Source organism: Mytilus edulis, chromosome 10 (assembly GCF_963676685.1).
Source record: "Mytilus edulis chromosome 10, xbMytEdul2.2, whole genome shotgun sequence".
NCBI lineage: Eukaryota > Metazoa > Mollusca > Bivalvia > Mytilida > Mytilidae > Mytilus > Mytilus edulis.
Window position 1 is genome coordinate 19,857,646 of NC_092353.1, and position 25,644 is coordinate 19,883,289.

At 32.7% G+C, this 25,644-nt stretch overlaps 1 protein-coding gene across 3 annotated transcripts in view; it reads left to right on the forward strand.

The window, feature by feature from the left end:
- The first annotated feature begins 3,027 nt into the window (after nt 1-3,027).
- The window catches only part of LOC139490579 (uncharacterized), a 51,451-nt gene continuing 28,834 nt past the window's right edge, over nt 3,028-25,644 (forward strand). Inside the window, exons 1-2 of one of the 3 annotated variants that reach the window (XM_071277434.1) lie at nt 3,028-3,334; nt 23,082-23,253. In XM_071277434.1, the coding sequence (XP_071133535.1) occupies nt 23,123-23,253 (131 nt within the window). In that variant the 5' untranslated portion in view covers nt 3,028-3,334; nt 23,082-23,122. Of the gene's footprint in view, nt 3,335-16,088; nt 16,388-22,467; nt 23,254-25,644 lie in introns of those variants that run through there. The other 2 variants (XM_071277435.1, XM_071277437.1) reach the window with 2 other exon arrangements.

A 25,644-nucleotide genomic window follows, 5' to 3' on the forward strand; every position in this document is an offset into this window, starting at 1 on the left:
TGTTGATCAGGGAGACACTAAAAAGGAAAGTCTTTTAACTATAAGGAGTGACATTTAACGCTAATGTTCCTGTTGATCAGGGAGACAATAAAAAGGAAAGCCTTTTAACTATAAGGAGTGACATTTAACGCTAATGTTCCTGTTGATCAGGGAGACAATAAAAAGGAAAGTCTTTTAACTATAAGGAGTGACATTTAACGCTAATGTTCCTGTTGATCAGGGAGACACTAAAAAGGAAAGCCTTTTAACTATAGGGAGTGACATTTAACGCTAATGTTCCTGTTGATCAGGGAGACACTAAAAAGGAAAGTCTTTTAACTATAAGGAGTGACATTTAACGCTAATGTTCCTGTTGATCAGGGAGACAATAAAAAGGAAAGCCTTTTAACTATAAGGAGTGACATTTAACGCTAATGTTCCTGTTGATCAGGGAGACAATAAAAAGGAAAGTCTTTTAACTATAAGGAGTGACATTTAACGCTAATGTTCCTGTTGATCAGGGAGACAATAAAAAGGAAAGTCTTTTAACTATAGGGAGTGACATTTAACGCTAATGTTCCTGTTGATCAGGGAGACAATAAAAAGGAAAGCCTTTTAACTATAGGGAGTGACATTTAACGCTAATGTTCCTGTTGATCAGGGAGACAATAAAAAGGAAAGTCTTTTAACTATAAGGAGTGACATTTAACGCTAATGTTCCTGTTGATCAGGGAGACAATAAAAAGGAAAGCCTTTTAACTATAGGGAGTGACATTTAACGCTAATGTTCCTGTTGATCAGGGAGACAATAAAAAGGAAAGCCTTTTAACTATAGGGAGTGACATTTAACGCTAATGTTCCTGTTGATCAGGGAGACAATAAAAAGGAAAGCCTTTTAACTATAAGGAGTGACATTTAACGCTAATGTTCCTGTTGATCAGGGAGACAATAAAAAGGAAAGCCTTTTAACTATAAGGAGTGACATTTAACGCTAATGTTCCTGTTGATCAGGGAGACAATAAAAAGGAAAGCCTTTTAACTATAAGGAGTGACATTTAACGCTAATGTTCCTGTTGATCAGGGAGACAATAAAAAGGAAAGCCTTTTAACTATAGGGAGTGACATTTAACGCTAATGTTCCTGTTGATCAGGGAGACAATAAAAAGGAAAGCCTTTTAACTATAAGGAGTGACATTTAACGCTAATGTTCCTGTTGATCAGGGAGACAATAAAAAGGAAAGCCTTTTAACTATAGGGAGTGACATTTACAGTTTAGCCCAAACACAAAATGTGGCGTATGAGTTCGTCAGACATTACTTGGTTATACTTCACGAGGAGATTTATTTTTCAATCTTCTTTCGTGTGTGAACAGAGTGTGCATTTAGTACGCCTATTAGGTTTTGACATAATACAATTTCTCAAATGTATCAATAAAATCATATATAGACGTATATTCGCCAAAGAAATGAGTCCTGAACATGCATGAACTATTTGTTGCTGGACGTTAAGCTGACAATAATCAAATAAATTAGATTGCAATACTAAAATTTATAATATGAAAAACACAATAATTCATAATTGATTCAAATAAACTTATAATACACATGGATGCAGTCATTCACAATTTCTACTTTTATTATATATTGAATTTTACTGATTGAACCGACCGGTTAAACAAAACAATCATAAAACAACCAATCAATCTTTTTCACGAGAATATATAGGTAAAGAGTAGATACAATTGGAACCTGTACCGTAAACTGCAAAATTCACAAAAGTATAACTAATTTTTCGTACTTATCTTATCAATACACAACTGTATGAACTGTTTGAAGACAAGGAACACATCGATAAAATAATCAAATTCTAGTTTGGAAAGCTATCAACAAACCAAGTACACAAAAGATTGGAGGAATAAAAAAACGAGTAAAGAGAGTGAAATAAGAGACCCATCAAACTCACAGAAAATTCCTAAAGTCAAAGTACCATAACAGGTACTTATTTAAAAGATCGCCAAATCATTAACCTGGAGACAAAATCAATAGCAATCACTAAATATTTTACATTCATTTAAAAACAAATGAGAGGAATATCAATTTAAAATACTTTGAAATATAATTTTTCAGGGATGTATATTCATAATTAACAAAGCACACATTTAAAAATAAAGTACTTTTAAAAGCTATATTATGGAACATTGACAGAAATAAAGAAAAAGCGTATTTCTGTTTTAATCTTCCTCGATTCCAAACATTTGGAATATATTGAGTTCCTATGACTGAATTGCAATTAGACTGGTTCTCGATCGCAATATTCAGTATGTTACGCATATACCAATATATAGCGTATGGTTATGGACTTATACATGGAACGGCAGGGAACCAGGATAGGGGATGGTTAACTTAGATTTAAATTGCTGAAATTATAAAACAAGCGTTATTCAAATTTCAAGGTAAGAATCTATTACCATGTCCTGTACTTTATATGCTTTAAACTGATAATGGAAATGGGGAATGATTATGTGTCAAAGAGACAACAACCCGACCAAAGAGCAGACAACATATTATTGCAACTTAGTGCCTTGAAAATGTAATAGCGATATAATAGAGGTTCTATATTGAAAGCAAAAATGGTATCGAGTTCGTAAATCTTCAACTTCCCTTGTTCTATAGTTCATGTAGTCATCGGGAGATTACATGCATGTCAATGTTGAAATAAGACACAATGGTTAATAATATCATTTATATAGGATTTTAAACTTTAAAATGACGAGTTCTTTAACACTTTCCTGTCTTAGTTGTTATGAGATCAAGGGGCTCTTTACGTAAAACACTTTCTAGTCACCAAGTGACAAAACCCATATTGAAGAAGTTTAAACCAGCCAGGCGATTGTCATAAATTTAAATAAGAGTCGATATAACATTAAACTTTAGAATTGATAAGGTCTTTTCGTTTTTCGCTTTTTATGACATGAAATATGTTAACGTTACTGAAGTCCGATGTTGACTGTGTGATGTAACGAGAATTTGATCCCTAGTACAATATTTATTGGTACTTAGAAGGCGCTATTTAACCAGAGACCGATATAAACTAGTAGTTCGGTAGAAAATAGACCATTGTTGAAATACTTGTTTGACATCAAATTGCCTACTTTATTTTGTTTTCGAGTGTGTCAAAAATTTGCATTTCAACTGAAGACATATATATATTTGGGATTAATTTTTAACTTCAGGACATATACCAATAGATCATCATAATCTCATGAAAGGACAATCGGATCTTATGTGCCATTTGAAATTGTAACCTGGGATTTAAAAAATAGATTAATTTGCTTATGATAAATACAATGGGCATTGTAAGTATTCTTATTATGTTAGATGTGATTATCTTTCTAGCATCTTATATATAGCAGTTATAATAATAAACTCTCATACCATATCTTCTTATATCTGTTCACTGCACGTTTTTACGCTCGTGCTGTGTGGATGCAGTAGAATGTGTCCCCGTGCTTGTGGTGTATGCCCTTATATCTTTCAATTATGGGTAGTTTGCCTGTGAGAGAGCTTTCACATGTTTATTGTGACTTAGTTGAGAGAGTTGTTTCATCGGCACTCGTACCATATCTTTTTATATCTATCATTACACAATATATGTTCAAGCGAAATATACCAAATTCATAAATTGTCAGTAAACATATTCTTGACCTTGTTGTAGCGTATTGGCATTTGGACTGATTATTTAAGCTCTATAAAAATAAAAGGTAATTGTCTAGATAAGGAACACCGTCAGTATTATATGAAAATCTGTTCTTCTAGTTTAGATATGTTATGCCACGCATTAAATGTTTACCTTGCAGTCTATGCAAGCTTTTTAAATTCAGTTTCGCTATTTGCATACTAAACAATATATACTTTTGGGAAAAAGTTGTAAATTTTTATCATTTATTATAACTTTGCATTCTACATTGAAATACGTTCACTTCGTAGTCAAATGATATATGTGAGCTCACTAAGGCTTTTGGTTTATCGTTTTAAACAATACTAGTGGATTTTTGCATCGCACGGTGCTATACTCATTCAAAGTTTCAGTCGGTATTCAATCCATCTGAATATATTACCAAACGAAAACCGTAAAGTAGCTCCACCAATCTAGCTTACGATTCCGTTAATCTGGTTGGTTAAATTGCAGCCAAAAATTATCGAAAATCATAATTTCGACTTTGTTTATTTGATTAACACACAGATGCGGATCCAGCCATTTTCAAAAGTTTTTTTTTATCACCCATGAAAAACGGGGGGGGGGGGGGGGGGAATGCATTGGTCGTCCCAAAAAGGGGTACTAACCTCTGGTACACCGCTCTCACTCTGGGTCCGACACTGAACACAAAAAATTGTCAATTACATACAAATTGAAGATGTTTTGCTGTTGTATGGATATTTTTTCTTCTTATTCTGAGGAACATTAGTATATTGACATAAAAATTTTCGGTTTTATATTTGGTGTTATGATTGGTTTTATCAGGACTTCCTTGTAAATTATTCAATGTGTGTTTCATCTGATACCGAAAGCAACACTTCAAATAATTTATGACCGCAATATTTTTGTTTATATGGCCATGATTACAACTGATAAAACTTTGAATGTTAATAAAGTGTATCTCTTTACTAACCAGAGTTCATCTAGTTATAACCATATAAGTATCTTAAGGATAGATACAATAAATAAGACAGTATTAAATTTCTATAAAGATTTATGGTTAGATTTCAGTACACACCGCGCTTGAGCGTGGAATATGATTGATTGATTGATTGATTGATTGGTGTGTAATGCCACAGTCAGCACTATTGCGCTTTATTTGATGGCTGTAATCAAATTTTTTTTTAAAAGGCTATTTCGCCGAACTGTATTGTTGAGGGGTCTCGTCTCCAGGTGCTAGATTTTCTCGCTGCGTTGAAGACCAATTGGTGGACTCGGAGATGTTTTCCCTTTGGTCGGGTTCTTGTATCTTTGACACATTCCCTTTTTCCATTCTCAATTTAATATTCAATTTAATATTTTACTTATTTTTAATGTTGACAGATGGTTTTAGTTCTTTTTCTTTGTTATATCACGAGTCTCCCATGCTATTGTTATCTCATATGACTTGAATCAGAAGACAGACATATACAATTTTCAATACATAAAGAATGGGGATACTGTATAATAGAAGGAAAGGAAGGAAAAAAGAAATATGCTGATCCCTTTCTATTTAGAGCATATATTACAATGTTATTGAAATGACAAAATTTTTAAGAACTGATATGTATATTGTTTGTAGTGTGTTAATGTAAAAATTATCTTCACAACACACATTTAGATTTGGGTGATTAATCTCTACCAATATTGGTATTTGCGATTAAAACGTTTGTCGCGGAAATCTTCATAAATTTTTTTCCTCTGAATATAAACGAAACAAATGAATATTAATTGGTATTTTTTTTCATTTTCCTTTGAAGTCTTTATGAATAAGAATGATACTGAAAGTTGAAATGAAAAACGAGCGGCTATTTCTTTTCAATCTTTAGAATTGGGTACATACCACAGCTTGTTGACGGTCAGTCCAAGATGGTATAAATATATTGTCAGCTCGGTGTCAGTACTTCGGTACTGACGAAGTACTGACATGATGTATATCATACCTTTCTTAAATATTCCTTTGATGAATTTAGAAATGATTAAGAACTTATGTTTGAACTGCACCAGGCAAAGTTAACCATATCTGGACAATGTGACTATTCTTTTATAGTCTCCCTTTGGTGTTCATTTTTTTTTAGAATTCCTGACAATGATAAATGTTTCAGACGCAACAATTATATAAAGTGTTACTTTTTTTAATTTTTTTTCACGCTGTTAACATGACTTTTAGCACGATGCCTGTGCCAATTACATCAGTATTGCAAATAATGTTTAATTTTGAAAGTTTAAAATTGTAACAGCCAGAAACATATATTACATTATTATGTCTCTCTAACAGCTAAATGCATAAGGAAGGACAGAAAAAAAATGTATTACGTACATTGGTTACAATGAAACAACTGTGTTATAATCGTCTTCCCCAATGCACGTTTAATGATGACAAACATTGGCTCCTTCAGTGCTTAGTACAATTTAGGTTAACTGAAATTAAACGATCTTGGTTAAGGAGTTTACACCAAGTCTATTTGTTATGGCAATGATTGGAGGGAACACTATCACATTTATTTTGTCAAAAGTTATTTGACACTGATCTACCATCTACTGAGGTTAGTTATTACCAAACTTAACTTTATGATTTTTTTTGTATATTTTTTTATCAATGGATATAAAAATATCGATGTCGTATCTGTTATCAGAAATTGATTGAATAGATAGACTATAATACTCTCTCTTTTATTGCCAAAAATACGTATAGATAGATTAGTTATGCATTTATTTGACTTTAAAATTTATGGATATTATATTGTCAATCGAAATTTGAAATGATATCATATGTTTATCTGGAATGTTCTGACAAACAAATTAGTTTAACTTTTGTCTTTAATATTTATCAATATTATTATTAATGATCAAAACACTAAAATTACAGAATATGCCATTTAATATCATATAGCTAAATCAGATGTAACGTATTATTTGAGTGATTATAGACTTTCGACTTTTGAAATTAAAATTGCTTTGTTATATCTTCATCTAACATACAGGCATTGTTGGCCATAAAAAGAATTCAAATTAACAATAAATTAGAAAAAAAAATGCAATTCGCCAACGTCATGTGTCAGTTATTATTGACAAATATGGAGATGTAGGGTACATGACACAAAACCTGAACGACAATGACAATCGTAAAGTAGGTAGAGGTAAACATGGAGCCTTCAACAGAAGACAATTAAAAGTCATTTTGTGGTCAACAATCAGCCTTCAACAATAGACAACAAAAGACGTTCAGGGGTTAACATATATGGCCGGCAAATATAAACAGGCAAAAGACATGCATAAGTCAACCTACGACGTTCGTGAACACAATCCTATATGACCGCGCTGAAGTACGTCCATTATTCATAGTTCATTATTAAAAAAATAATGAATAATGAAATAGTTCATTATTCACTATATATTCAATGTTAAAAAATGATAATGAATAATGAAATGTTTATATGTTTCATTATTCAACTTGAAGCGGTGAATAGTGAAATAAAAATTTTAAAAATTGACTGACACTATAGCTATATCCCGTATTTCTAAATTCGTCACTTTGGTGTTATCTAACAAATATTCAAATTAATTTCAGAAAATAGAATAAAAAACTCTTTGTAATTTTATCTATTTATTTAGTTTCGGATGATAAACTATACACATGGAAAAAAGTATTGCAACACCAAATTGAAATTGAAATTAAAAACACACTCTTTATTTTTTTGTGTTATAATTTGGTTAAATAGAATTAGTTAAACATTATTTAAGTATCACCTGAGTTTAATCAATAAATATCGACTCGATAAGTTTTTATTTGCACATGCAGCTTCTGTACCCGTAAACAGCAAAACAGATGTTTTTATCTTCATTGTTTTCAACACTTTAAATAATCAAGTTTTTAAAGTTATGTGATTGACACCTTGTAATGGGTCCTGGACAACTCTTAACTGCAGCAAGATGGCAGATTATCAACATAAGAGAAGCAGAGATGTCGCTGTACCAACTGCACGTATTATTGGTCATCACCATTCCACTATAAGTCGTTTTGAGAATAAAAATCAGACAATAAACGCTGTTAAAGACCTTCCAAGATAATGAAGACCCCCTATACCATTTGCTAGGGAAAATCAAGCATAATGAAGGTTGGTCAGAAGGAAACCCATTGCATACAAGACAATCCTAAAAAGAGAGTGGTGGCCATATAGGAGCCTTTTAACAAGAACTGTTCGAGATCGACTCATCGCTACTGGTTATCGTGCGATAAGACCATTTCGTAGACCTTTGATTACGAACAGACACACAGTTTTCCGTCTCCAATGTAGTGCAGAGCTCGCCAAAGCTGGAAATTAGCATCGTGGAGGAAGATCCAATGTTCAAATGGAATTCGGTTCATCTTCCTTGGCCCGATCGTAGCCCGGATTTGAACCATATCGAGCATATTTGGGACACTTTTGGGCGGAAAGTGCGCGAAAGGACACCCCAGTTCAAACACATCATGAAATAAACTATGCCCTTCATCATAAATGGTTGCTGCTACCTTAGCAACAAATTAGTCGTTTTAAGGCAGGAATCAGAAGACGTTTAGATGCGGTTATCCGTTTAAATGCTGGCTGTGCACAAAGTACTTATTCTTAGGCGTATAACGTTCATCCATGATGTGAACAGTCATCTGAAAACTAATTTTGAAATGTCTGACATTGTCAAGTTCGACTACAGTAAAAGTTGTAAAATGCATTTTTTTTGTACAAAAAACACTTCATTTTGTTATTATAAATTGTGGTTATATAAATCTTTTTTTTTTCAAACATTTTTTGTTCGTTTCAATGCCAATGTTATCATAAACTATGTTTCAATAATATTGTACACATATTTTATTATATTTCATCCAAAAAAAGAGACTGATTTTTCAAGTTTTAAAAATCAAGGTGTTGCAATACTTTTTTCCATGTGTATAGTTGGTTTTCCTAACTATTTTTAACAGAAATTCCTTGGTTAAATGCATGGACGACCTGAATAACAAAACATATATCAAAATTGAAATACTCTACTGGACCTTTTCTATTCTTCATCCTTTAATTATAGACATATAACAAGTTGATTGTGCCGCAATGACCACAAGGGGTTCCAGAGGACCTATATGCCAAAACACGCGTGAAAATTAAGAGATAGCCAATTTTGAATAATGAAATGGGTATTTTGATTCATGGAATAGACTGCTGCGACCCTTTAGCCCCTAATTATAGATACCTTATACCTTATTCGAAAGCTGATTACGAGAGGAACAAAAGATATATAGTCGATATGTTTCGCAACGCATTTAGAGGAGTAACGAAGGACCTAAACATAGAAATACGCTTTAACATTAAGAAATAGCTGATTTTGAATAATGGAATGGACTGCTGCAAGCCGTCAGCCCTCAATCAAAGCAATTTATACACCAAATTAAAGCTTATTGATAGAGGAATAAACTGAGTATAAACGATATGTGCCGCAATGACCATTAGAGGGGTTTCGGAGAACCTAAATGCGCGTGAAAATTAAATAATACCCAATGATTAATGAAATGGATATTTTGAATAATGGAATGGACTGATGCGACCCTTGCCCTAAATTATCGATATACCTTATACCTCATTCAAAAGCTTATTAAGAGAGGAACAAAAGATATATAGTCTATATTTCCCGCAACGGATATTAGAGGAGTAACGAAGGACTTAAATATCGAAATACGCGTGAAAATTGAGAAATAGCTTATTTTGAATAATGGAATGGACTATGCTACCCTTCAGCTACTAGTTAAGGGAAAAAATATACACCAAATTAAAGCTTATTGATAGAGGAATAAACTGAGTATAAACAATATGAGCCGCAATAACCATTAGACGGTTACGGAGGACCTAAATGCCAAAATACGCGTAAAAATGAAGAAATAGCCAATTTTGAATAATGAAATGGATATTTTGAATAATGAAATGGACTGCCAGGACCCTTCAGCCAGTCCATTATTAATTGGCAATTTCTTAATTTTCACGCGCATTTTGGCATGTTGGTCCTCCGTAACCCCTCTAATGGTCATTGTGGCACATATTGTTTATACTCAGTTTATTTCTCTATCATTCAGCTTTAATTTGGTATATAAATATTTTATTAATAAGGGGCTGACGGGTTGCTGCAGTCCATTCCATTATTCAGAATAAATATCCTAAATGTTCACGCGTATTTCGAGATTAAGGCCCTTCAATACTCCTCTAATATGCGTTGCGAAACATATTGACTATATACCTTTTGTTCCTTACGTAATAAGCTTTCGAATGAGGTATAAGGTATTTCTGTAATTAAAGGCTGAAGGGTCACAGCAGTCTATTCCATTATTAAAAATATCCGTTTCATTATTCAAAATTGGCAATTTCTTAATTTTCACGCGTATTTTGGCATAACCCCCTAATAATCATTGCTGCACAATCAACCTGTTATATCTATAGCAATGGTCCATTGGAAAGAAAAAAAAAAGGCAACGTAGATTATTTAACTTATATATATATATATATATATATATACATAAGTACGTCTGAGTCAGTGACAACCCTACAACAGATGTATCCATCGGATCGCCATCAATGATGATGATACATGGCTGTGTACATAATGTATATACAACTCGTCTAAACATCAACCCAACAATGTTAGATCTGAAAATTTGCTTTCGCAAATTTTTGGTTCTTCCCTCGCCGGGATTCGAACCCATGCTACTGTGATATCGTGACACCAAATCGCCTGCACTGCAGCCGTCCCGCTAGACCACACGACCACCTGGGCTCTCAAAAAAAGAGCTTTCGGTGGGCATGTGTTACCTTTCCACGTCAGTTTTAATCTAGCGGCGTACTACAGTACATGATATATAAGGCATGAAGATGTTATTGTTACAGATCAGCTAAATTATCTATAGTAAAGGATCCTACAAATTAATGTAAGATACAGTCACAGAAAATAATTATATTCATAAGTACGTCTGAGTCAGTGACAACCCTACAACAGATGTATCCATCGGATCGCCATCAATGATGGTGATACATGGCTGTGTACATAATGTATATACAACTCGTCTAAACATCAACCCAACAATGTTAGATCTGAAAATTTGCTTTCGCAAATTTTTGGTTCTTCCCTCGCCGGGATTCGAACCCATGCTACTGTGATATCGTGACACCAAATCGCCTGCACTGCAGCCGTCCCGCTAGACCACACGACCACCTGGGCTCTCAAAAAAAGAGCTTTCGGTGGGCATGTGTTACCTTTCCACGTCAGTTTTAATCTAGCGGCGTACTACAGTACATGATATATAAGGCATGAAGATGTTATTGTTACAGATCAGCTAAATTATCTATAGTAAAGGATCCTACAAATTAATGTAAGATACAGTCACAGAAAATAATTATATTCATAAGTACGTCTGAGTCAGTGACAACCCTACAACAGATGTATCCATCGGATCGCCATCAATGATGGTGATACATGGCTGTGTACATAATGTATATACAACTCGTCTAAACAGGTGACCAGGTGGTCGTGTGGTCTAGCGGGACGGCTGCAGTGCAGGCGATTTGGTGTCACGATATCACAGTAGCATGGGTTCGAATCCCGGCGAGGGAAGAACCAAAAATTTGCGAAAGCAAATTTACAGATCTAACATTGTTGGGTTGATGTTTAGACGAGTTGTATATACATTATGTACACAGCCATGTATCACCATCATTGATGGCGATCCGATGGATACATCTGTTGTAGGGTTGTCACTGACTCAGACGTACTTATGAATATAATTATTTTCTGTGACTGTATCTTACATTAATTTGTAGGATCCTTTACTATAGATAATTTAGCTGATCTGTAACAATAACATCTTCATGCCTTATATATCATGTACTGTAGTACGCCGCTAGATTAAAACTGACGTGGAAAGGTAACACATGCCCACCGAAAGCTCTTTTTTTGAGAGCCCAGGTGGTCGTGTGGTCTAGCGGGACGGCTGCAGTGCAGGCGATTTGGTGTCACGATATCACAGTAGCATGGGTTCGAATCCCGGCGAGGGAAGAACTAAAAATTTGCGAAAGCAAATTTACAGATCTAACATTGTTGGGTTGATGTTTAGACGAGTTGTATATACATTATGTACACAGCCATGTATCACCATCATTGATGGCGATCCGATGGATACATCTGTTGTAGGGTTGTCACTGACTCAGACGTACTTATGAATATAATTATTTTCTGTGACTGTATCTTACATTAATTTGTAGGATCCTTTACTATAGATAATTTAGCTGATCTGTAACAATAACATCTTCATGCCTTATATATCATGTACTGTAGTACGCCGCTAGATTAAAACTGACGTGGAAAGGTAACACATGCCCACCGAAAGCTCTTTTTTTGAGAGCCCAGGTGGTCGTGTGGTCTAGCGGGACGGCTGCAGTGCAGGCGATTTGGTGTCACGATATCACAGTAGCATGGGTTCGAATCCCGGCGAGGGAAGAACCAAAAATTTGCGAAAGCAAATTTACAGATCTAACATTGTTGGGTTGATGTTTAGACGAGTTGTATATATATATATATATATATATATTTATTACATTGGTTGCAATGAATTACATTGATTTCCCAGTTAAATAAAAACCGATAATTTCACATGTGAAATAAACGTGGTTATTTCACTCTCTGACGTCATACAACAATAGGCGTTGTCTAGACGTCGATAACGTCGGATCAAAACAAATTGTCAATGCGTAGGAAAAAGATATAGTTCCTTACATTTTCTACATTAATTTCATAAAAAAAGCCATTTGCCAATGTAATAAAAAGAATAACTAATCGCCGTATTTGAATATCAAAAATAAGACAACTTGTGACCGAACGCCGCTATGGATTAAACTCGTGCTGCGCACTCGTTTAATCCATGCGTCGTTCGGTCACGCGTTGTCTTATTTTTGATATTCAAATACGGCGATTAGTTATACTATAAATAATATAAGTACGTCTGAGTCAGTGACAACCCTACAACAGATGTATCCATCGGATCGCCATCAATGATGGTGATACATGGCTGTGTACATAATGTATATACAACTCGTCTAAACATCAACCCAACAATGTTAGATCTGTAAATTTGCTTTCGCAAATTTTTGGTTCTTCCCTCGCCGGGATTCGAACCCATGCTACTGTGATATCGTGACACCAAATCGCCTGCACTGCAGCCGTCCCGCTAGACCACACGACCACCAGGTCTTTCATACATTAAACCAAGGAATTTCTGTTAAAAATAGTTAAAAAAAAAAAACACTAGTTTATCCTCCGAAACTAGATAAATAAATCAAATTAAATTTAAGAGTGTTTTTATTTTTTGTTCTGATATTATTTCAATATTTGTTAGATAACTCAAAAATGACGAATTTAGAAATACGGAATAAAGCTATAGTATCACAGTAATTTATTATGTTTTATTTCACTGTTCACCGCTTCAACTTGAATAATGAAGCATACAATTTCATTATTCATTATTCATCACTAAACATTGAATAGTGAAAAGTGAACTATGTCATTATTCATTATTGAATTTTGAATAATGAATAATGGACGTACTTCAGCCCGGTTCCTATATTCATATGTGGAGTACATGTCACAAACCCAAACGATTAAAACAATCGTAAAGCAGTTAGAGGTCAACATATACAGCCTTCAACAGCTAGAAGACAATCAAAAAACATTTTGTGGTCAACATACGGTCTTGACATAGGCAACTAAAATATTAATTGTTCAACATACGACCTTCAACAATAAAGAACTAAAACGTTTAGTGGTCAACATACGATTACTATAGACAGTCAAAAGAAACATTTTGAGATGCAAGTGAATAATTCGACCTCATTGAATCAGTATTCATAGCAACTTCAACTTAACCCCTTAGCTAGAGATGGATAACGCATGCATTGTGCGTGTTCGTTTATCTAAAGGAAAAGAATATCAACTTTGAAAGTGTAACAACAAAGGTAAATCATTTGATAGACTGATTCAATCCACAAAAAATCATTCTTCGGCTGTTGTATGTCCTTTGGTCGGCTTGTTGTCTCTATGACATGTTCCTCATTTCCATTCTCAATTTTATTCTTATACAGATAAAAAAAAAAAGAGGATAAACATATATGATAAATCTACAATATGAAATTAAACAGACCTAGAAAAATCCAAGTGCACGATTTCGCTTTCTATTTCTATTTCTATAAAAGTTATATGACCATCAGAGGCCAATCTACGGAGGTCAACTGGATAGTTAATTAGATGGCGTCAAGACTAAAATACACATGAAACGGAGCTAAATATTATGGGGGCTTAGGTCTGTATTTTTTTAATTCTAGACTCTTTTCTAATTTGGATAAATGTGTTACATGGTTATAAATGGAATATGAGAATTCGAGTCAATTCGGTGGCCATAAATTTTATAGCTAGTGCCCCCTTTTAAAAACTTCTCCTTCGTTGTTTATACTGTTTACAGCTTGGTTTAACTTTGCTTAAGAGAAAAAGATAATTTGTGTTATGATATACAAAAATGTAGACTAAACTACAATTATCAACTTTCAATTTCACCTAATTATTATAACATAAGACTTTTTAAACAACGAGCTGTCAAATTTAACAAGCCAAACTTGTAACTCCTTTCAACAAGATTTAATAAAATCTATGATAAAGATCGATAATTATTTCAGAATTGATTAATACTTTGTTATCAAGATTCGTGATATACTTTAATTAAAATGTAAGGCTTTTTTACCTGGTCTGTCTTTAAAGATATTGTTATCGAGTTTTCTATTAAATTTCTGTGTGAAGTTCTCGACATTATAATGAAAAGTGGTAAAACTTTGATGAAATAAATCTCATAAAAGTTAATTTAGTAAAAGTGGGTATCACAGTTAAATTTTCTCTTGACACGATATCAAGAGACGCAATTTCTTCTCAGTCGACGATATTGATGACAAGTTTGATCCCATAGATCATTTAATGTTGAGAACATATGACAAAAGTCACACATGAAAACTGATACATACCTAAGTCCTAACTCAGTCAGAAAGAGCGCAAAACTATACATATACCAAAGAAACTACTCATATATTATTTTGTCACTGTATCGTCATTAACGTTACAAATGTAATCTATTCGATATCACAAGCTGTTTTTTTAAAGAGTTCCTTTATGCATGTGTTTCATCCAACCATATTAATCTTTTTACTGGCTATGACGACAAGACAATAGCATGCAGAACACCATGTGCTTGTCTTATTTTGCTGACATCGAAATTATTTATTCCTTTTTCATGTCAGCCATTTATCTATTTGCGTTTTTTAATTCAAGAAACTCTTATCATGCAAGCTGTTGCTATGTTTGTGTTCTGTATTTTCCATATTTTGTATATGGTATTATTCTGAGAATTTCCGTGCGGTTCTACCTGGCTTGGAAAAGCTGTAGTTATCTATGGCCACGTAGAATAAAGTGCATTATAGGAAAATTTGAAAGTCCCGACTATGTACTGATACCTAAATTATACAAACAACCATTGAAATTTCGTTTCATCTCTGCATCTAATAGTTATTCTACTACTTAGATTATCTGTCTTTGCTTCTAACTTCATCCTTTACTTGTTATTAACCTTTGCAATAAAGCTTATGCAAATAATGGTAATAATAATTTGGAGTGTTAAAAAATCTGCAGAGGTTTTAAATAAAATACGCACTTTTGAATATTCTTTTAACTCTGTTGGCAGTTATGATTTTTCTATTCTCTACATTACACTTCCACACAATTTTATCAAGAAAAAGTTTTCATATTTTTCACAAGCTACACGGCTCGATTAGAAGTTCAGCTGACGTTAGCGAGTACATAGATTACCAACTAAAGCACTATTTGTTTGGTTGGGACAATGTTGTACAGTCGATAGTTTATGAAGACTTTTGTTTATTTAATAAAAAAATATTTTTTGTTTTTTTGTTTTTTTGTTAGTTTTTTTTTTTTTTTTGGGGGGGGGGGGGGGGGGGTTGTACCCTTCTCCGAATGGTTTGATTAAGTATTCATGGAATCTTCTGACCTTTTTCTAATAATTAAGGACCCTAAAGCATGAAGTATAAATTGTTTTCGTCGTTATTTACTTTAAACACCAAAGTATGGTCTTGGGTGAGCTTACAGAACTTCCTTTATAAAACTAGCATCAAATAAAGAGCGAATCGTGTGACAGAACTCATTTAAATGAAAACACAAAGATTTCCATTCATTTAGCGAGGCAGTGAACGTAGTACAAAGACTAGAGTAATTATATCCTTTACCAACAGGAAATGTTCAACTTTCAGTAAGATTGCAATTATCAGCAAACAAAACGAAAATCAATGTTTTGTTTTTATTGTTTGTTTACATTAACAGAGTTTCTGTGTGACACAATTGCAATACGTTTTAAGTGGTTATATATATAGTTTCCTAACGTTGTTTAGGTGCAGACTGCTATTGGATTTATTGCATATAGATGATTATACAAGATGAAATATTATTTGAAATATATATTTTCTTAAAAGTCTTCTCTGACATATCCAAATGATATTCCATAAATGTGAAATATGTATTTTATTAGGAATAACTGTGTCGTATATCATAACATCAAAAGGTAAGAACACTTTTCGGTAAGTTGCTTTTATTTGTTTTGTTTATATTTGCAGATTACAGAAGAAAATTGATTATTTGAAACTATTCAGTTGTTTTCTTATTTCTTACACATTCAATGATAATGATCTATGTAACTGGATATACTTACTTTACTGTATACTCTAAATCTATTATATTTTGTCACCATAAGAAAGTGTTTTCTTTTACGTCCCGTTATGCAACTTTTGGGGACTAGTTGTCCTATAGTGGTGTGATAAAATTGGTTTTAAACGCAAACTATCAATCAATCAATATATCGTACCTTCAGTGATCTTTAGTTTTTCGTTGATTCAAATAGAATGAAGAATGGTTTGATATGTTATAGTGTCTTTCTATGTTGTAATGTTATATTACTGTTTCAGGTTAGGGTGAAGGTTGGTGCCTGTTAGAACGTTCAAGTCCGCTGCATTTATGTGCATCTGTCATAAGTCATGAACCTATAGTTCAGTGGTTGTCGTTTGTTAGTGTTGCTAATAAGTGTTTCTCGTTTTTAATGTAGATCAGACCGTTAGTTTTCCAGTTTGATTGGTTTTAGACTTGTCATTTTAGGACCCTTTATAGCTTGCTGTTCTGTGTGTTCAACTTTACATTACATGGCCACTTTAAAGGTCACATCAGCTTGCTGAAAATTGCAGAAAACATATTCAGTACAGTGTTCATATGACATCCATTTTCTACCAAAAACAAAACCTGATCAAAAACGGATTTTATTAAAAGAAAAACTTGTACACTGTTTTTAGTGAAATCCAATTATGTTATAGGGTATTTCACAGCCACACCTGATACATCTGATTTAGGATTTAGTCCTGTTGGACTCCCTGATCATAGACTTGATACCACTGAAACTTCACAGAATCCTTGTTTAATTATGATATTTTGCAATCTGAAGAATATATTTGAGTTTGCACTAAGCAAACCACGGACTAAGCAGTATCAAGAAGAAATTAGGGAAGGATTTGAAATTGTGAGTTTTTCTCGCTTTTCTACGATATAAACTCACTCTCCCTCTCTCTAGTTGCCTGATGGGTTATCAAAAAACCAATATAATATTTACTTCAATATGAATACAATTTGAACGAAAAAAATAATCATCACAATTTCAATGAAATTGATTATTTTTGTTATCCTTTTGTTTGTTTTGTAGAAATTGTGTGCAAGTTATAAAGAAATATTAGTTTGATTTTCTTCTAATTCTTGTTTACAGATAATTTTCTATTACTGAAATAAAATAAGGAGTGGTTTGAACCAGAAATTATCTTTTTTTTTTACAATTACGACACGTTAATTGCAGTGAAAATCAATCCTGTTACATAAGATCTCACTAAAGTACATAGAAACAAAAATACTGTTTGATATAAACTAGTGAAGCTGTAGCTAGGTGATTTTTTTCTTCAAAATAAGAACAAAAATAAAAACAATAGTTTTATTACAAGAATGATTATTTCAACCTCGTTACATGTCAACTCACCTGTCATAAGTCAGAAAAAAATCTTTGTTTATTTATGTGTTTTCTGTTCTTGTGTATTAAGATATTTGAGTTGAACGAGGATCTTTGTTATTGTCTGTTCAATCTTTTACAATCATAAATATGCTATTTACTTTATAAATTTTTCGAACTAGCAACACGAACTGCAGCAAAAATTGGGGGTGATCTCAGGTGCTATGGAAGGATACGCAGATCCTGCTCCAAATGTAGCGCCTGTCGTGTTGATACTTTCTTAAGTATGTTTAGAAGGTTTAAGTAGTATTTCAAGTACTATCGATCCTTTGATTTCGTTTCCATCATATGAACTTCTACGTCATTTGGTCTCTGGTTGTTAAACTTACCGAATGTGATGCTTAAAATTCTCTAAATTGTTCACATACTAAACCGGTTAATTTCCGTGCTTAACAGAAACCCATGTCGTACACTCCAATGTTATGGCGTTTATTGGAGTATAGTTGACTGTTTATCGCTTTAGTCAGTGTTACCTTGTTTGTAGTTTGTCGTATACATGTACCTGTCCAACATTCTAATGCAACAACGTTTGTAATGTTCATTTTGATTGGATAACGTCACTTATTTACATGGCATCAATTGACAATTGATGCTATGGGACTTACGCGCAAGCGCAGACGGCATGTGATAGATTTTTAATACATATTTTAACGTTGTTTTCTGCCAGTTTCATTAGAATGGAGATAACAATATTGTATTTTAAGCTCCGACGGCATCAATTGGGGATTGGATGCCGTCGAAGCTTAAAATACAATACAATTATCTCCTAAATATAGGTTCATAAAATTGTATATCAATTGAGCGACTCTTTTATACTTTTTTTTTCTCGTTGCCTTTGCCATAAGTCTTCAACGACGAAACAAACAGTTTGATTAAATCGGTCCCCATCGTAGGTATAAAGTGGTACGTTTTTTTGTTATAGTCATCAAAAGCTTCTGTAAGTGTTCTTGAAAGGACACATTTGATATTGGTTGTTTGCTTAAGGCCCAGTGGCAAATAGCGCATGCATCTTCTTAGAAAGAAATGGGTTTTTTTTTTAAGATTTGGCCGAGGATAAACTTCAATAAGGCCGTTAGTTTTCTCGTTTGAATTGTTTTACATTGTCATTTCGGGGCCTTTTATAGCTGTCTATGCGATATGGGCTTTGCTCATTGTTGAAGGCTGTATGGTGACCTATAGTTTTTAATTTCTGTGTCATTTTGGTCTATTGTGGAGAGTTGTCTCAATGGCAATCATACCACATCTTCTTTTGTTTTTATATTAACCTCTTAACCAGTTTCATATTCGTACCATATATTACCTGTGAATGTGTCCTGTGGTCAAGAACTTTTTTTTTAAACCACTAACTTACTTGTATTACAATTATGTCGACATTTAGTGCAGTTAAATCAATGCATTAAAAAAAGTATTCAATTTCCAACCAAATCAATGCAAATGTTACATTCATGGTCATCTCATAGATTTAAAAACAATCCAGAACAATTGGTCAAATGTATATAGTGTTTGTTACCCAATGGTGATAGCATTTCATCTTTTTCGAAGTATAGTTTAAGTATTTCCGTATAATATTTGCATTTACATATAATGCAATCTTTATTAAATAGTATACGTATAAAAAAAAAGGTAAGGAAAAAATCAACCTTTGATATTGCTTAACATACAGATGTAGGTAACTCATCTTCGCTAGCCAAGGGTTACAATCTACCCATCATCCCTAGGAGGGAGGGGATCGTAATTCTTGGCTAGCGAAGATGTGGGTAACTGTTCCAAGCAGTATGCGCTTCGGAATTTTGAGATAGGTGTCATACATGCAGCATATACTTGCATTTTAATAAGCATTTTTTCCTTTTAACATTAATTAAAGTGTGGGTGGATAAATGTCATTAAACAAACTATCCAACAACATTAGCAGAAACGATATCTTGATTTTAGCAACGGAATACAATCTTTAATCATGCAAGTGTCCATGCAATATCATAAACTGTTAATTGCCTAAAGTCTAGACACATGTAAATGAATGCTACAATGAATCGATCAACCCCTACTTTCTAAATGAATAAATGATAACATTTAAATGAAAAGAAAAAAATAATAATCTTAAATACGACATTTCTGTTTTGGGACTAACTCATAACATTTAGTAAGTAGGTTTATTAACTTGTATTTTGAGTACTTAGAAATATTGTAAGTTTCGAAAATTAGCATTTGATAATTCGTAAAACAAACCGTTTTTACTTCCGTGCATTACAGCAAAATGCATTGAGTGTGTAGGTAAAGGTAAGATCTTTGACTAGCTTGCTTGCTAGTTAAACCGTGGAGTCATTATAAGGTAAAGTATACTACCCTGCTTTCGATGTAGCCTAGTCCTACAGACAGATATAGTGGTTATCTGTCGGACTAGTCTACTCTTAAAGGAGGGTAGTATACCTAACATAATAATGACTTCACGGTTCAGCTAGCAAGCAAGCTAGTTAGAGATTTGCGCTTAACTAGTATTTTGAGTACCATTGTAAACTTTTGATACAATGTACATCATATCAACTTCTACATCACTTGGTGTTTGGTGATTAGTTGTCTCATCGGCAAGTTTAACACATCTTTGATCTTATTTTTCAATTCATCCTGCGGTCCTAAACGTTTTTCAAACCGATAACTTACTAACATTACAATCATGGCAGCATTTAGTGCATTAAGATCAGTGTAGTTGAAAAAAAAAATAGTATTTAATTTCCAACCAAATCAGTGAATTTGTTATGCTTCACAACCATTTTCATGACAGATAAAAATACGCTTTGTGGCATCTGAGCTTTGTTGAGAGTCAATTCTAAGAGTAAAGTTATGTTTACAATAATTTGATTCAAAATGTTTCTATCTTTTCTTACTTCAATTTGTTTTCATAAAAATATAAATTTGTGTAATGATGTACATCATAAGGGAAAAATAATAATTATTTCCCGCTGATATATTTTGAATGTGAAGATGTTTCGACAGATTAACTTGCACCGACTTTCAGATCTTTAAATAATCTTTCTAACAAAGAAAGTTGCCGACATAGACGTTTAAACCTTTAACTATCTCATTACGAATTGTTACTTCTGACTGGTTTTATTCGTGCTGTGTTTTGTCTGCTATAGGTGTAATACCACCATTGATTTTCCCTTATTAGTCTTGCACTTTTCAAAAAATGTTGTAGAATTTATCTTTGTTTCAATAAGGAGGTTAAATGATAACCTTCTTGGTTTCAAAGAAAGAAATAATTGGCACGCGTAAAGTTTTATCCTGCCCAGCACTATAGACAAAATATCACATTACATTTCGGCATTGCATATAAGAAAATAACCATCTATGGGAGTTAATCAATTCAATTTTATCCCCTTTTTCCATGTGTACAAGCTAATTATGAAGTAATCATGTAACTTGAGGTTTTCCGAATATTCTATAGAAAAGCAAAAAAGAACAAAATAAATATGATTTGAAATACACATGAGATATGTTTATGACTTAACAATTTCTTACTGCAATTAAATGTAGCATTAATTTCCTACAACTGTCAAATTCAAGGGACCTTTTTTACCCCTTTGTGACCAGACGTACTCCTGCAATACAATATAACTAATGTAGGTTCCATTTCTTATCTGTTTTAAAATTGTATTTTTAAAATGAGTAAAATGAAATACAACTGTATAATACTTCCATGTTCGAATTAAGCTTACCCATGTGTACCTGTTCTTCGTTAAAGACTATATACATACTTGACTAATGCATGCCCCTTGGTTAACTTTTGATGTGCTTCTTTCTCATTGGAGTTTCTTACACATCTTTCATTCATATTAAATTATATTAAGTGTGAACAGATTTCATTGGTTAACTCGAGTTAAATAATATGCATAATTTGGCATAATCAGATTAATGCATTTGAATAATTGATAGGATATGGAAACAATCTGTTAACTTTTTTCAACAGTTTTCAGTTGTCATTGTATTTTCTTTTTCATTTTCTTTATTGATGTGCTGTAGTGTGAAGCAGTAATTACAGAATAACTAATCGAAGAATTCAAATAGAGAAAAATATTCAACGAGTGACCGAACAATACACTAACTGACGAATGCACGTAGCGCATGAGTTACTTATCAGTGTTGTTCGTTCACGAGTTGAATATTTTTCGATATTAAGTGCAAATCAAAAAGAAAAAACTGTTGAAAAAAGAATTCCAAGAAAGATAGATTTCCCAACTTTAACTTAAATGTCTTACTTCTCATATCTTATTTAAAGACGTTCACCCAGAGCGGACTTAACTGCGAGTATATATAGAAACTTTAATTAACATTCCCCTTTTTGAAAAAAAGTCCTTTATTGGGACTACCTATCCTAATTCTAATATGTCACTGGGTCGTAACGATCTTATATACTGTATATTTACAAAGTGTTTGTCATACTTATAGTTGTAACTTAAATGACTAAAACACTGTTGTTTTTAATGTTCCACCAAGCATGAAACTTTTGTCATTTTTCAGATTTCACACAATGCTTTTTAATATCATACACAAGTCATTATTTCAATTTCGGTTATAACAAACGGATTTTTAACTTAAGCATAAAAGTTTTTTTTTGTCGACCATATTTGCTTACTTAAATAGTACTTCTTATTACAAACTTGAATAACGTGAATAATTGATACAAGAAGATAAAAACCTTTTGAGAAAGTCAATACACTGTAATACAAAGTGTCAAAGACTTCTTAATCATATACATTTTGTGAGGTACTTGCAGTAGATGGTGTCGTTGAATACAAAAATCTAAATTAAATCCGACTTCGATGACCCATGGTGATGATTTCAATTGGTACTTTTCTGTGATGAAATGAAAGGGTCATGGAGATTGGATTAAATACAATATAAAAAAGGATAGTAACATTATTACATACTAACTAACTGGATTTGCATATTAAATAAGAGATGTCAAGTGAAAACGACATTTGTTAATAACTGGCATCGATATATCATTTATTATAAGTTAGTACTAACTTACTGGATTTGTATATTAAATATGAGACACATAAAGATATCAAGTGAAAACGACATTTGTTCATAATTGGTATCGATATATAACATAAGTTTTCAAACTCAAGATTTCTACACATATGCTACTATTTTAAAGGTTCTGATATTGAAAAGAGTGGATTACAAAAATGAAATAAGATGAAGAGGGAAGGAAGTGTGTCTGTAGATATACTACCCCTCGGGCAAAGTCAGGGGAGGATGTCCCCATCCCACACATGTCTATCAGTGGTACAAGTCAAGATGTCGGATAAAAGGATATTCTCGGCAGGGTAAGTGAATTTTATATTAATTCTTCACTATCGAAAATAATTTTAGAAAAACATATAACTGTGTTGTACGCGATTCTTCAGTCTTAAGATTTGAAAAAAAACATAACTGTGCTGGACGTGATTTTTCAATCTTCATTTTTGAAAACAAATAACTGTGCTGCACGAGATTGGAATTTAAAAGTTTTTTTTTAATCCTATAGTTTATTTTGTAATCTTAACACACAAAAACTATTTTACATATCTATGAAATAGAAAAATTGACGTATAATATTTCTTTAATTATGAATCTTAGTGTTTGTTGATACAAATTAACATAATACGACAGAACGACCAAATCCTTGCCAAGTCTTTGTTTTAATGGTTATGGATAACGGTTTCTTTTTTCTAAAAATATTTATAGTTTATAGATAATATAGTACCCATCTAAATCAGATTTGGTGAATTCCTTTATTCCGAGAAATTTTGATTTAAGGTTGATATTAAAGTGAACAAAGACATGAACACCTATTTTGGATGAAGTGCTTGTCGTATTCTCCTCTGTTACCGTTTGGGGGAAATGAATGATGAGCCGATATTCTGACGTCGTTTCATAAATGTCTATGTTCACGTTTGATAAAAATAAATATAATTTATTTATTTGAAATCCGAAGAGCAATGATTTACCTCCATATCCAACTATTATTCGAAATTTGTGTGTGCTACGAATTATTTTCACAACTGCTATGTTCTGTCACAACACTTCCCAATACATTTCATGCCACAAGATACTGTGGTGGGAATTGTTTGAATAAGAATTTAACAATTTTGGTTGTTAGAATTATGGCGTTGTACAATTATGTAATGTTATAAAATTAGATTATTGAAACATTATTGCGTTAGTGAAAAGTATTTAAGCCACAGACATGCTTCGCAAAGGGGAACGTTGCTAAACGATACTGATTGCAAATATTGTCCTGAAATTATACTACATGTATACATTTACCTGACGTGGTACAATATCGTATGGGGTTTAATGATCTAAAGAACAACAAGGAAACATCTACCTTTTTGCAGTGTTAATTTCTTTGGCTCTACAAAATAGTACATTATTAGAAGTAACGAAAATAGTATCAAGCCAAATATATAACGTTTCATCTCATTGGAATTGAAAGCGACATGGCATATGTTTATTGAAATTTAATGTACACTTAAGATCGCAGTACCCGAATTTCAATATAATTTTGCTTTTGTGTCAAACGTATTCATAAATATTTATCAAATTTCTTTATGTTTTACTATTTATCACAGTCTATAGAATTAACCATACAGGATTAAGATTTTGAGCTTACAAATTTGTCTTTAACTTACCGACAGTTAGAAAAAAGGAATATTACTATACTCACAAAGTGACATGACGCAAGTTTCTGTGGTAGCACTGTTGGATTTGAATTTAAATATTCTTTTTGGTTTTTAGAAATACGAAATGGTAGAATTATATAATGATCACAACTAGTTATTTTTTTCTTGAAAACTTATTTCATCAGTGACAAGTCTTTGAGCATCAGATATGATTCGCAAAGGTCAACATTTCTAACATTTCTGATTGAAAATATTATTCTCTATATATAGTTATACTATACATATAGATATACCTTGCTTGGTTAAGATCGTACTGGGGTTTAATGATCTAAAGAAAAACGAGAAAACGTCTACATTTTTGCAGTATTAATTTCTAAACTTCCTCTACAAAATTGTATATCACTAATAATGTTTGTTCTCTGTGAGGTCTCATTTATAAAAAGAAAATGAATTCATGTCTACTACTATAGTTATATGTTCGTTTACATCTGCCTTTACAAATACGTGTATTACTAAACGTAACGAAAATAGTATCGAGCCAACTATATAACGTTTCAGGTCATTGGAATTGAAAGTGAGATGGCATATTCTTATTGAAATTTAATGTACAGTTAAGATGGCATTACCCGAATTTCAATACAATTTTTGCTTTTGTGTCAAACTTATTCATAAATATTTATCACATTGCTTTATGTTTTACTATTAATCAGTCTATAGAAGTAACCTACAATGTACTTTGTAGAGGATTATGATCTGGGGATTACAAATTTGTCTTTAATTTACCAATAGTTAGAAAAAAGGAATATTACTATGCTCACATGACGCAAGTTTCGGTGGCAGCAACTTTTGAATTTGAATCTAAATATTCCTTTTGGTTTTTAGAAATATGAAATTGTATAATTATGTAATGATGACAACTAGTTTTTTGTGAAAACTTATTTAATCACGTCTATCACTGACAAGGCTTTTAGCAACAGCCATGCTTTGTATATAGAAGGCAACATTGCTAACACTCCTGATAGCAACAATTATCCTTTATATATATATGGTTAT